The sequence below is a fragment of the Lissotriton helveticus genome, chromosome 1_1 (genome assembly GCF_964261635.1).
Source record: "Lissotriton helveticus chromosome 1_1, aLisHel1.1, whole genome shotgun sequence".
Taxonomy (NCBI): Eukaryota; Metazoa; Chordata; class Amphibia; order Caudata; family Salamandridae; genus Lissotriton; species Lissotriton helveticus.
This window is the reverse complement of record NC_136057.1, coordinates 352,020,016-352,034,198: the sequence shown is the minus strand read 5'-3', so window position 1 is coordinate 352,034,198 and position 14,183 is coordinate 352,020,016. Positions and strand designations below refer to the sequence as shown.

The 14,183-nt window shown below is 42.1% G+C and overlaps 1 protein-coding gene across 2 annotated transcripts in view; it reads right to left on the bottom strand.

Moving 5' to 3' along the window:
* Window positions 1-2,789: 2,789 nt before the first annotated feature.
* TUBA8 (tubulin alpha 8) overlaps window positions 2,790-14,183 on the bottom strand; it is a 64,566-nt gene continuing 53,172 nt past the window's right edge. For both annotated transcript variants that reach the window (XM_078673595.1, XM_078673594.1), the window contains exons 3-5: window positions 13,263-13,411; window positions 10,117-10,797; window positions 2,790-3,188 (exon numbers count right to left, since the gene is read on the bottom strand). In XM_078673595.1, the coding sequence (XP_078529721.1) occupies window positions 2,895-3,188; window positions 10,117-10,797; window positions 13,263-13,411 (1,124 nt within the window). In that variant the 3' untranslated portion in view covers window positions 2,790-2,894. The remainder of the gene's footprint in view (window positions 3,189-10,116; window positions 10,798-13,262; window positions 13,412-14,183) is intronic.

Genomic DNA, 14,183 nt, shown 5'->3' with positions numbered 1-14,183 from the left:
TGAAGTTTCCTAGGTCCATGCCTGGTGCTGCTCCAGTCGAAGGTTTTTTGGGTCCTGTGACTTGTAGTCTTGTTTATTCCATTATAAACCAGGACTACAAGTCCCAGAATTCAGTAGCATACCAAGGATGCTATGGTGCAAGTCAGGGAAATTGTTTCTTAGACTGTTGGGGTAGGGCAATACAGCAATTATTTAATTATTAATGGGCCATTCAGGGCTTTGGGGTCTGGTGCCAGTGCACCTGCTGCACCAATTGTAGCAATAACCCTGGAAGTATCCCTTTTATTATCCACATGGCTTGTTCACGTTCAGGTGGGCAACAGGCTGTCACTCAATCCAAGAATTTCTACTTCACCTTCAGTTTTAAAACGTGTAAAGCATGTGCATAACAGTAGCAATTGGAGGCACTAGTTATGGCACTTGCATTGGCTTTTGGAGAAATGCTTGCCTATCATGATGTTCAAGTAGCTTGGATCCAGACTCTCAATCTATTTAACCTCAGTAAGGCATTTTACCTCTATGTGTATTTCAGGCAAACTGGATAAACCTGAATGGAATTTAACAAACTGATGGATGACTAGCCCAGGTGTGTTAAACCAGCAACCCTTTCATGCATCACAGATCTCGGGTTCCAGTGCCAACAAAGTAGAGGATTTTAAAATGGGTCATAGCGACATGCTGTAGCTCTGTGTGAATAGTTTATCATTAACCTGAGAATCGTGCATAGAAGCTTCAACAAATGCAGGTGTATAATGGAGGCGTGTTATTGTTAAAATGTGCGTGACAAAGCTGCTCTTTTAAGTACTTTAGTCACACTTCATACAGGGCGGCTCTGCACTGACTGAAATATGTTACCACCAAACATTTCTAGCTCAATACTCTGAAAATAGCACAGGCATTTAAAAAATATTCCAATATTTCACAACTCGCACAAATAAACGTTTCCTCTCAGGGCACAAGTCCTAAAAAAAGAAGTGAGGGACTAACCAAGTTAGGCAGTATGCAAGTGACATCATGGCGCATGACATCACAGAGCATGACATAACGGTGCGTGACATCGCATGTGGCATGACTGGAAGTGGCATCCCAGCCCATAACCTCACAGGAAGTGACATCAGGACTTAAGACCTCACATATGTTTAGCAGGTCTATTATGAGTACATTTCAGAGCTTTACAGTATGTAACAAATGAGATTTTGCCTTGGGGTTGTGCCAAAATGTTGAGGCAACCCTTTTTACTGGGCTACACGCCACACATACCTAAAGGACACAGAAAGTTCTTAGATATCTCAATATTGCTGGCTAAACGGTGACTTGCATGTAGATGGGGAAAGGGGAGGGCCCCAAAATTCAAAAAGAATGGCAACGTGACATGCTCTACTGCCAAGATCAAGTGGGTATATATGCCGAAACACAGCCCATGTCTTCAAGGCCCAAGGATATATGGGGGCCATTGCAGGACTATATCTTGCAGCAGGATAATGCTACTGGGGATGGGGATACACAAGCAGAGGCTGATGCAATGGCAGTTGTAGACATACACGACAGGGGGTAAGGGTGCCTCGGTTTCTCACTGGTTGTGCTATGTCGTCTGACTGATGATGGGGATGTAACCTCTTTATGTAGACTTCATAGTTATAGTGGCAGGGTCTTTGTACCGAATGATGTTGCATTGTGTCATGCTGAGCTATGTACATTTGAAGGGATGAATGGAATGTGTTCCTACCATTGCTATCTAACGTCCAAATATTACTTTGGGAGGGACGGTTGCTCTTATCCATTGTATACCATGTAGAAATGATTTGGATGGAACTTGGTGTTAACATGCTGTCTTTGCTGTCCTATTGTACTGTACTTAAAAAATAACCAAAAATAAAGTTAAAAAAAAAATGTTGAGGCAACCCGGACGCAAAATCATATATATTTTTTAAACCCGTAGACAAAGACATTGGCAATAAGGAGAAACATGGCAGTAAATCTGTTCTGCTTAATTGGTTGCAAAGTCTGTACTTTAAAATATCTTATTGGGTTAAGGCACCTGCTGCAGAGATGTTTGTGTGCCAGCTAAATCCCGGGGAATAATAATATTAATGGTAAGATCACTCTGGAAGATAACATTTGCTGGAGAGATCTGTGTTTTGCCCAGTCCTAGTTTTGAATCAAAGTAGCATAGAGGGTTAATATGTCTCCTGCAAAGCACATCATGTAACACACAGATGACAGTATACATGGGTAAGTGGGGTACTGCTTTTAAGAAAGATATCCTTTAGTTATTTGCAGGTCATAAATTGTAATCCTTCTAATATAGCACAGTGCAGTGAAGTATGGAAGACATGGGGCTCCTACACCTTGTATCCCTCGTCCTTTATATTGATGTACACATACATGATTTATTGTCAATGTATAATATGTACATCTTATGTAAAGCGCTCTGACACCCTGCATTGGGATGAGTAGTGAGACTACTCATCCCAATGCAGGCTGTCAGAACGCTTTACATCATATGGTCACAAATAACAATTTAAATGCCACTCTTTTGTTTAACTTCTTTTCCAGCACTTTAGCAATACTGTAGAACGAGCATTAATTTCTTCGCGAGCTCAAAAACCTGATTGAGGTTGGTGCTTCCTGAAGAATAGACTGAGTGAGGGATAGGTAAATAGTTGTACAACATAGCAACTAAATATAGGCATGTGAGGCAAATATTCATAAAGAAAATATATGATGAATAGTTATAAGATGTTTCTCATTTTATGTTTCCCAAGAACTTCAGATAAAAATAGCAGATGTGTCATGAAATGGGCAAGGCTTTTATTTTATAATTGTCTTCATTATCACCCTCAAAAGAGTCTCTATCTTTCTCCGGTACTTATTCATAAACTCGTAAAGACACATTAAAACTCATCTCCTTCGTTTTCGTCCTCGAAAGAGTCTGTGCCCACTTCTTCATAGTCCTTCTCCAGGGCGGCCAAGTCCTCCCGGGCCTCAGCAAATTCCCCTTCTTCCATGCCCTCGCCCACATACCAGTGGACAAAGGCTCTCTTGGCGTACATCAGGTCAAACTTGTGGTCGAGACGGGCCCAGGCCTCAGCAATGGCGGTTGTGTTACTCAGCATGCACACTGCCCTCTGAACTTTAGCAAGATCTCCTCCAGGCACCACTGTAGGGGGCTGGTAGTTGATACCAACCTGAAAATTTAAAATGGATTTATTAAGAGGAAATAGCTTATAAACTGCCCATCCTAAAAATTCTCAAAAACATGTATGGTGTACAATCTGCAATTATATCAATGCTGGTGGGTGGACTTACGTTTCTCAATTTTTGCCTACAATTGGTGCCCCGATCACTGTAAGAAATGTGACCTCAAATGTCCTTCTTTCACCCTAAAACTCCAGCTTCTCAAAGAAAGTTTGAAATATCGACCTCTATCGACCTCTATCTGATCCTCCTATATGCAAGTCCTTCTTGCACTCCAAAATGCTGTCATTAGTTTGAACTTTAATCTATCTGTACTTCCTGACAGTCTTATAAACCTTCCATTTGCAGCCCTCTTAAAGCAGTTGGATAATCACTTTTTTGCTTTCTGCTTTTACAATTTCCTAATGGTATTAGTATGATCCATGTCAACATGAGTCCCACTTGTCTGTCCATTTCTAATCACTTTAATTAACATTCTCTTAAAGGCATCAAGCTCATCATTATTCAGATTTTGAGATGGACCCTCCGATTTATTAACACTTTTCTTGATTGGATAGTTCTGGAATATCAGTAATTTTCTTAAAGATAATATTTATATTTGTACAGTCTAACAGATCACTAATTCCTCCATCACTTGTTAATTATTAACAGTTTCATTCATTGGGTTGTTCTTGAATATCAGTGTTATATTAAAGATAATATTTAAATTTGTACAATCTCATAGAATACTAACCCCTCCATCATTAGATAATATTTAATGCGTACGTTCTTATAGATCTCTAATCCCTACATCACTTTTCTTTGTAAAATCAGAAATTAGATATAGGCTTTAGTTATGATATTCATATTCTGCTTGTCGATTCATTTAGGAATAGTTTGAAGTGTGATATATTGTTCACCTTTGTATATACCAGGATCGCAATCATAGTATTGTTGTCCAGCAGCATCAGTTAGATCGATACACTCTACATAGTGATGCTCTTAGTAAGTACCCAGTCCAATGATTGTGCTTTATTATGTGTTGCCAATTAAACCCCTCTGTGTTAATCCAGAGTATTTAGAAAAGAGGCTTTTCAATGTCTTTGATTTTGCTTGCCTAAATATAGAAATCGCTTATAAAGATCCGATCTCCCTGCTCTGTCCAGCAGTTGTACAGATCCACAAAGTCATCCTCAAGAAGTGAGCTGTGTGTGCGCCACAACTACCCATGAAATTTGATCAGTCAAGGTGAATTGACAGACCACAGCATCAAATGATTTCTCTATTGTTGGTTCCACAGGGTGAGCTTGTATTGTTTCGAGATACCAAAGAAATACCAAAGCAATGCTCTGTGTTTCTGTTCTGATTGGATATAACAGCGGTTTGAGAGTATTTTGCTGATATCAACTGTGCTACCTTCTTTCACCTGTTTATTTTACATTATGAACGTTCACATTGCCTTTTTATGGCTTATTAAAATATCAAGCATGCGAGTTAAAATCAATTGGTGTGGCTCAATGTACAGTAACAAAAGAGTAGCGACAAAATGCATGGATTAGGGATGGGGTAAGGAAGAACTTTGGGGTTAGGTTTAGATTATGTTTAGGGGTTACTGGCAAACACGGAGTACAGAAAGTATCTATAAAATGTCTTAGGTGCAGATATAAAGTCCTTTACAGCCCTTACCTCGGACCTACATTTAGTGATGAGCTTTTAATATCTTATCATAGCAGCTATTCTAGTAGTTGTGCTGGTTAAGACATTTGTATTTGTGTTTAAAGGAAAACAACTAGGACCAGAAAATTCCATCCCATACCCCTTCTGCTCCTCCCTTAGTAGTGAAAGCCAACCTACAAAGACCTAGCAATTCAGAACTCAGGTCATACATTTGAGTCTGCTCAGAGCAGCAAGAGAAAGACTCTGCCACACTTGAGACCCCCACTCTGCAATTATTAGAGGAAAAGGAGGAAGTCACGAGGCCAGAGGGTTAGCAGAGCAGTGTACACCAGCGCCTGAGGATCCCTCCCCCTCGAAAGGTTCTCCAGCTGAGTGTCTCTCATATCAGCCAAAAGACCTATTAAGGGGTTGGCAAACCTCCAACAAAGTCTTCAATTGTTTATTTAGTTAGTAGTCTGTCGAGGCTGGGAAAACTCTACTCAGCAGATCTGGCATCATATTCTCTTTCCATGGAATATGTGTTGCAGTAAGGGATTGAAGGTCTGTCTCTGCCCAGACAAGTTTGTAAGCCATTTAATCAGGGATTACACTCGCCTCTGGGAACAATATAGTTCTTTGCTACCACAGTGTCTATTCTGACCAGCACTGCTTGACTAACAGATGAGGAGCAACAATCCTGAAAGCTTTGTATGTTGCAGTCAGTTCTCTCCAGTTCACTGACTAGTCTTTTCTGTCCTGGACCACTGTTCCCGGTGACACAGCTGGTTCAAAGTTGGTCCCAGTCCCTCTAGACTGGCATTTGTCTATATTATTACTAGAAAGAACAGATGGATCCACTTCCCTGGAGAAATACACTGGAGTGAGCCACAATGTAAGTGCTGACGCAAGTTGCAATTCATAGGAATTGGAGTCTCTAGACTTAACCCCTTCCATGCTCATGACGAGCTCAGCTCGTCATGCAGTACACTGCTCGTGTGCTCATGACGAGCTGAGCTCGTCATGAACAATGGGAATAAATGAGTTCCAGCGCTGAGGGGAAATTGCTGTAGCATTGATGTTGTTAAGGAGGTTGGGGCCAAACAGGAGAGGATATGAAGGATCAAGGATTTCTTATGACACTTCACCAAAGAGACTAAAAATAATGTGGCTGCCATGATCCCCTTGAACTTGAAGCCATAAACGTGCCGGAGCTGACTGAATCTTCAAAAGAGTCCAGGGGAGGTTCTGTAGTTTGTATATCTGAAGCCAAGCGATGGGTTGAAAAGGCCTTCTTTGTACTTTAGATGTTCAGGAGTTTGAAGATGCGATCTTTTCTCAATTTATCGAGCAGTCTTGACGTTCTGGTAAAGTACAGACTCTTCAAATGTGATGTTCTGTCTTCTCCAAAGTTGGCCCATGAATATTCGAGGCATCTAAGTATGGGTGGGGTTGTATGCCTTCTTCATGTAGAATTGTCAACAATGGAGAAAGTATATTTGTGCAGACCTTTGAGGACCGTTTTAGGCTAAACAGCAGAACAAAAAACTGAGAACAGTTGTCCACAGCAGCGCACTTGAGGAATTTTCTTATAGCTCTTTCTGATGGGCATGTGACAATATGTGCCCTGCAGGACTACTGAACTCATGAAGTCGCCAGGTTGTATCATTGGAATTACTTCTTGAATTGTCTCTATTTGAAAATGTACAGTGTTATGTACATATTGATGTTTCTTAGGTCAATGGTTGGACAATATTCCCCTGAAGGTTTGAACACAAGAAATTTACTTGAATAAACTCCTTGCATCTTCTCCAAAGGAAACAGGATATATTGCTCTCTTTTGTAATAGCTTCTGAGCATCTCCAGAAGATTTCATTAGAAGTTCCGTTAGAAGAGGGCCTGAATATAAAGCTGGAAGAGACAGTTTGAGAAAAACTCAATCGAGTAGCCTTTTTCATCACATCAATTACACATCGGTTTGGTAGATTCTTTCCCCACACTCTGTAGAGGTGTTTCTGTCAACCCCCTCAGAAGATGAAGTGAAGTTGGGTTTAGGTGGTATAGCCGGGGGACGCATATTAGAATCGGATGAGGATTTCTTCCTCTTTCCCTTCCTCATACAGATCGGCCCTTACCAAAACCATCTTTAATGCTGGGTAATTCTGGGATGGCTTAGGCTAAGAAAATGGAGGACGAAAATGAAATGTAAAAATCAATTTTCTGTCTTCTGTAGACCTTTTCACTAGTTAGTCCAAACGAAGGCCAAAAATAGTAACTTGAGAGAGTTTTCTGTTTCACGTCTCTTTTCCATGCTATAAGTCAGTCATTTCTACTTGTTGCTATTCAAGAGATAGATGCTCTGACTGAACCCAAAGGTATATATGAAAGCAACCTAAAGTCATATCTAAGAGGTACGAAAAGTCTAACACTCCACTAAAGCCAAAACCATGTTAGGAAAGTCTTTAATTAATGAATGGTACATAGGCTACGCAAGTATGAGCTCTGAGAGTGAAGCAGGTAACAGCATGCTGATCTTTCAAAGCAAACTCCACTCTCTTATCAATGTTATCAGAAGGGGTCGAGTCCTCATAAGCAATGAATCGTACACTCCACCATTTTCAAACTGGAAAGTCAGAGATTTTGAAGAAAGCAAATCCGCAGAATGCATTTTTTCCCATTGGCTTATATTGCAGCAGACTATTTTAGGCTGCAGACACCTAAATAAAGTCATTTTTGGCATCGCAAATCAAGCCTGAATATGGACTTTTGGCATGTATATAAAAGAGAGTCTCTTTAATGGTATCTGAAACCATCTGGCCCCAATTCTGCAAAGGATCATTTTTTCCAGTTTCTAGAAACTGAGTCTTCCTCAGGATCCTTCTAATCCTCTTCAATAATCTTCTATAGAGGTTTTGAATCTCCAAAGCCAAATGTCTTGAAGCTACATTAACCTCCTGAGATGTAGAGGGTTCAACTGGATCTTCAAAACCCATATTAGCACAGAGATGAGTTATTTAATTAAGTACCTCCTTTTAAATATAGCGTCACCTAGACTCCGTGGCAGGAGCATTGTCAGAATACTATTGTACCCAGATCTTTATCTCCGGAATTCCTCTGGGTCCCCAAAGGAGGATTATTCACATGTAGCAAGAATGGAAGAAACTTTACAAAAAGCTGAAGATACAGCGTCATCTATCATAGATTTGAATACAGCTACATCTATGTTGGATTCTGAAGATTTATGCGAAGTACGGCTCCTGTGCTTCTTATGGAGCCTGTGGTGGTTTAAAAATCTAGCTTCAGAGCTGCAGTGCTTTTTATTTTTTTAGCGCATTAACCCTGAGATTTCCCAGACTGAGTCTGCTTGTTTTACCATTAGTGTCTGAGTAAGGCCATCTAACCAATTTCTGGTCCATATTATAGTAACCACATCCAGGTCAATGTTTAGCTGTTTTCCAATTAGTTCCTCTTATGGTGCAGAATGCAATGATTACCTTATCATCAGGTCGTCCAAGTCAAGGGACACTCCGCCTCCAATTAGCTCGGAGGACTGACAATGACAAATTGTGGGACTCGGCGAGAGCTTGGGTGGCGATGGTTGATCTGCTCAAGAACCCGGCTGAGGATGATGACTGACCTCTCCGGCCACGAGTGCCCTCTTTGTCATATGAGACCGCAGCATCAAATAGGGAGTTGAGAGGAAGGGAGGAGTGATCGGGGAGGCGGGAGTGTCCCCCAGCAGAGAAATGGGCTACTGACATGGGACTGGGACGGAGTGTGCAGAACACATTATGAGCATTACATGCACGGTTAGGGAAAGCGGCATGTCTGAGGGGAGGGGGGAGATGGGGTTCGGGGGTAGGGGTATGGGGTGGGGAGGTTGCGTTGGGGGGAGGGGATTTGGTTCGTTGTTATTCGTGCTGAACCACAGAGACTGCCAGGGTCTGAATAGGCTAAGAGCGCCACAACTTAGCCCTGTAGAACTGTGTCAAAAGGCCTCTGGGATAGAACTTCTACTACTAGAAAGGTCTCACTCGGTATGTGGGACATTCAGATAGGCTAACGCAGACTTGGCTGGGAACGGCAAAATCTTGGTGGGGATGCCCTCATTGCTCAAATGTTGCGAGACTGAGGGAATGAAGTGGCGTGTATCGATGAATTGTTTGACCATGTCTTGAAAACTCAATAAAATTTGTTTAAAAAAAAAATCAGGTCGTCCAAGTCAATTGTTTTCACTTGGGCTACTTGGTTTTCCTGAATAAAGTACTAGTCTAAGCCCCTCATCCTCCATGCATGCAACTCTCTGAGTCGTACATCTTCCAAAAACTTGTGATGGCACCTTGCCATCTATGCATGAAACTCGTATAATTAACCTACAATTTATATTAATAAATAGTCCAACAGATGTCAGAAGAGAATAAATAATATGTGGGCAACATGTGTGGGTCACCACATAGCTCCTGAATGAACGAAAACCACCTAAAGGGATTCCCTACAGTATCCTTGGCCCCAAACAAAGAAGCATGGAACTTTCAGCTACAACCTGCACGCCTCTTCAGGAAAGGATGTTTGGGTACCAGACTTTTGTTCAATGATTTTCTTTCATTCCTGCTTGTATTTAACTAGTTACATCACTCAGAAATGAAAAAAAATATTTATCAGTATTGGTAATTTGTAAACTATAATCTTCAACAAAAGTAATACTAGCCCAAGTCACTGCTCTATACACATTTAAAATATATACTGCACAGGCTACCGCCTATTAGGTAAAGACTCCTCTTGCTGAATAACCTTTAATAGTAGCATTCATGTTTTTTAAAGTGTTAATGTTATTTTGTTCAAACATAATTTAAAAGTACATGGGAAACATCTGATAAGGGAATAACATTGTGTGGCATGGAATGAGAGGAAAGGGGAGCAGAGGATGGGTAGAAAAGTCAAGAGAGATAATTCCATAGTTTTGAAATTCAGGTAGTCATGGCGAAATAGTGAGTTTTTAATCAGTACCTGAAGGAGATTAAGTCACGCTCTAAAAAGATGGCGGATAGGAAGCAAAATCCAAATTCTGGGAGCCTTGTGAAACAATGCTTGAGATGAAATATTTTTTTTTACTGTAGTTTGATTTGTCAAGATCAAGGATATAGTTGGTGCATTATAATATGTATTAGAAATGCATGCATGCATCTTTTCTTCATTATTATATATTCAAGTTAATTACTTCTACTCCCCTCTGCTGCCATTCAAATATCCCATCCCCACGTAACCTTACAGTACCCTTCCTCTCACCTTAAAGCCAGTGGGGCACCAGTCCACAAACTGGATAGTCCTCTTGGTTTTGATGGCGGCGATGGCCACGTTGACGTCCTTCGGAACCACATCCCCGCGGTACAGCATGCAGCAGGCCATATACTTGCCGTGCCGTGGGTCGCATTTCACCATCTGGTTATTGGGCTCAAAGCATGCACTGGTGATCTCGGAAACAGACAGCTGCTCGTGGTAGGCCTTTTCGGCTGAAATGATTGGAGCATAGGTCACAAGTGGGAAATGGATGCGTGGATAAGGCACCAGGTTCGTCTGGAACTCGGTCAGGTCGACGTTGAGGGCACCATCGAATCGCAGAGAGGCAGTGATGGATGAAACGATTTGGCTAATCAGACGATTGAGGTTGGCATAGGTTGGGCGCTCAATGTCCAGGTTGCGGCGGCAGATGTCGTAGATGGCTTCATTGTCCACCATAAAGGCACAGTCCGAGTGCTCCAGAGTGGTGTGAGTGGTAAGGATAGAGTTATAGGGCTCCACTACCGCAGTAGAGACCTGCGGGGCAGGGTAGATGGCAAACTCCAGCTTGGATTTCTTTCCATAGTCCAGGCTAAGGCGTTCCATGAGCAAGGAAGTAAATCCTGAGCCAGTTCCACCCCCAAAACTGTGGAATATAAGGAACCCTTGTAGGCCTGAGCAGGCATCACTCTGTAAAAATAAGAAAATCAATAGGTAAGTACATGTTACCTGAAATCTTGCAAGGAAAATCTTTAATTCCTTACATTTCCCTATACTTTCAAAATATTAGTAAGAACTGATCCAGGCAGAACAAGATGAGCACATCATAGATTTATATTTATACACACTCTAGAAAATCCACAGAAACCATGAGCGGTTTTGACTTGTGTACCAACTGCAGGACATCTTGGTAAGCCAGTGATTTCACTGTAGTTGAGCAGAAGGGAGATATTTTATTTCAAAATGCAAATAATTCAAACTTCTTAAACAAGATGGTGGTGATATGTGGGTTATCTGCCAAGATACTTACTTAAAAAAAAATTCTTCCCTGATGCCAAAATAAATGTGGACGTTTCATTCTCCAAGTTATGTTCTCAAACACTGGTGGACTATCCGGACCCCTGAGATTAAAGGTCACTAGCGTTGAGTATGTCAGGTTTGGGGGAGTTCCAACGAGAGCCCAATGAAGTACACTTGGTAGGAGCTGACAAGAGCCTCACCCAGAATGTTGTGAGCTCTGTAGGCAACACTACCTCTGTTCATTCTTCTACTTTTCTTTATAGTCCTCTTACTGCTACTGATTGTATTGGTACAACTACTGCCACTACAAACTGTACTGCTGGTCACATACTGGTCCTACCAGCTCATTTAATAATGGAAACCACTATCACTAGTACAACAACGGTGATGGCTGGCATATGATGGAGCACGTGAACACAAGATGGCGATGACTCATATGACGTGGATACCTGTGGGCAGCATGACAATGGTTGGCATACACTTACTAAAAGTGACAGACTGACATACAGAAGAGGCTCTTCATTGCAAAACTGGTGGATGTAGTTTGCGGGGAATATTGTATGTGGTGTCCATTGTGACTTTTAGGGAGAAGGTCAACCTTGTTTGTTAAGAATTCCAGTACAGTCACCTAGTTTAACACAGATCATACATATAGCTCCTTTCCAAAGAGCACAGGCTCAGCTTCCAGTGATAATACCCTTAATTGGAGCAATGTACCTGTGGAGCAGATAAGAAATTCCTATGAAGGTAGTTGGCAGAAATCATTGGCCTTTCACACATCTGCCATTGACACCGGGGATCAGTCACACTGGTGCCCTAGCACTCTCTCCTCAGGTACAATAGGTGTGGACAGTGGGACTGGGGCCTGGTCTCTCCACTATTCCTTGCTCTCACAGCGGCCTATAAAATCTCACTGAACTGCATCTGACCCTTCCATTCAAACCGCAGCCGCATAGTTCACTTTGGCTTAACTGAATCTTCACTGTGCGTTGGCACACATAGAGTACCGCTGGAGTCATCCGTATCCAGCTTGCATCTACGTGCATCATCTACTGGCATCGATCAAACTCAACCTCCCCATCAAGTACCTAGACTATCACTCGCCTGCAGAGCTCTGAAGGATCCACCAGGCAATGGAGGGGGTCATTAAATAAAAATGCAACATCAATAAATAAAATCCACAGCTTTGCATCACTCACAGCTGCTTAGGCTGACCAGGCCTTGGTCCTGGCTGCTTCACTAGTCTTGTTCCTTCCCCTACAAAGAGTAGGAGAAGCACCTGTTGATGTGCTCTGCACATACCCTTCAACGAGCATTACTCTAGGAATTTGTTGCCATGGTTCCCTGACTAAGACCATCTATGTTATCTCATCCTACTGCTGCAACCTAGTTGTCCAGCATCAGAGGAAGATAGGGGAGTGCAGAGATCGCATAGAGGGGTGGACCGCCCAAAATGATGAACCCGATAAGCTTGCCCAGCTCTTGAAGGGATGAAAGACAAAGCAACATCAGGGCAGAAATCTCATAGCATTTCAGAATGGAATAAGGCCGTATGTATCTACGCCTTTCCCCAGTGACATAGAACGGGTAATTCGACCTCCAGGATTTACCTATCAAACTCATATCTCTGGGCTGGGCCCAATCCTCATTCTGAGGTCTTAGTTGCCATGGTGGCTTGTCGGTCGTTAATGAACAACAGCCTCCAGAGAGTCCTGTCAACACCCTTCTTTCAGAAGAGCACCCACTGATTATCCGCCACAACATTCTCCCAACAGGCATCTCCATACAGGCTTGTAATGTTTCATCACTGTGACTTTCCATAGTCTCGTTTAAAACATTTGGGGACATGTATTTGCTTTATACATTTTTATGCTTTTTAGGGATTCAAGGGGAATTTTTAAGAATGATTATGTTTTATGGTACGTATTTGGAGTGACGGCATAATCATGGTTGCCATACCACTCATTTTCAGCCCTACAACGGTTGCAGCACCACTCATGTGCGCTCTATGATGGCTGTGATGGCACTCTTGCTCTAGTCTACGCTATCACAGCTACACTAACGCTCATGTTGTTTGATTCAGCAGCCTTGGCCAGCACTATAGCTCTGCACTTGCGATCAACCTTTACACTCACCAGCTTCCGAATGCGGTCCAGCACTACATCGATGCTCTCCTTGCCAATGGTGTAGTGGCCACGGGCATAGTTGTTGGCAGCATCTTCCTTGCCAGTGATGAGCTGCTCTGGATGGAAAAGATGGCGATATTTGCCGTTCCGCACTTCATCTAAGAACATAAAGAGATTCTTTTGTTGCATATTTGATGCACATATGTACTAACTATTAAAGAGGTGCCCAAGTGGTAAGCAGCAGTAGCCTGAAACAAACTCAACAAGCAGTGGAAGTCACAGTAAAGGACCATTTACACATTCACTATGGTTGCATCTGCTAAATATAGGCCATCGTTGATCCATGAAGACAGATCCACACTACATATTCAGAAATAGCACAAGCCACCTAAACGATTCCCCCTTAGATTCATTGCAAATGTTCCCAATGTGGATATCCTGAAAATCTTGCGTAGCTCCGGTCAACTGCACCAACGTTTGACAGGCATAACTCAGTACAATAGACAATTCTTGGATTTGAATGGTTGTTCATTCTTAAATTAGTCCTGTGGCCTAATTACGATCTTGGCAGATGAGATTATCCATCACAAACATGACGGATATCTTGTCCGCTGTAGCACAAGTTCCATACGATATAATGGAATTGTAATCTGGGGGAAGGGATATCGTAACCTGCCCGCCAAGATGGTAATCAGGTCTTCTCTGCTCATAGCAAGTTTTTGGTCAGAGATCACAGGATTATATCACATCGACACTGTGGATGCATAAGGTTGTCAGCCAGGATGTAAGTGGAAAATGACCAAGCGGATATCTATGTTGTGAAGAGATCTGCAATGGTGGAAAGAGATCTAGACTTGAGAATCCTTCAACAATATAAAAAAAGCATCCCACCCAGGAATGTGAATCATTAAGAGAAATTAAGGTGTCAGT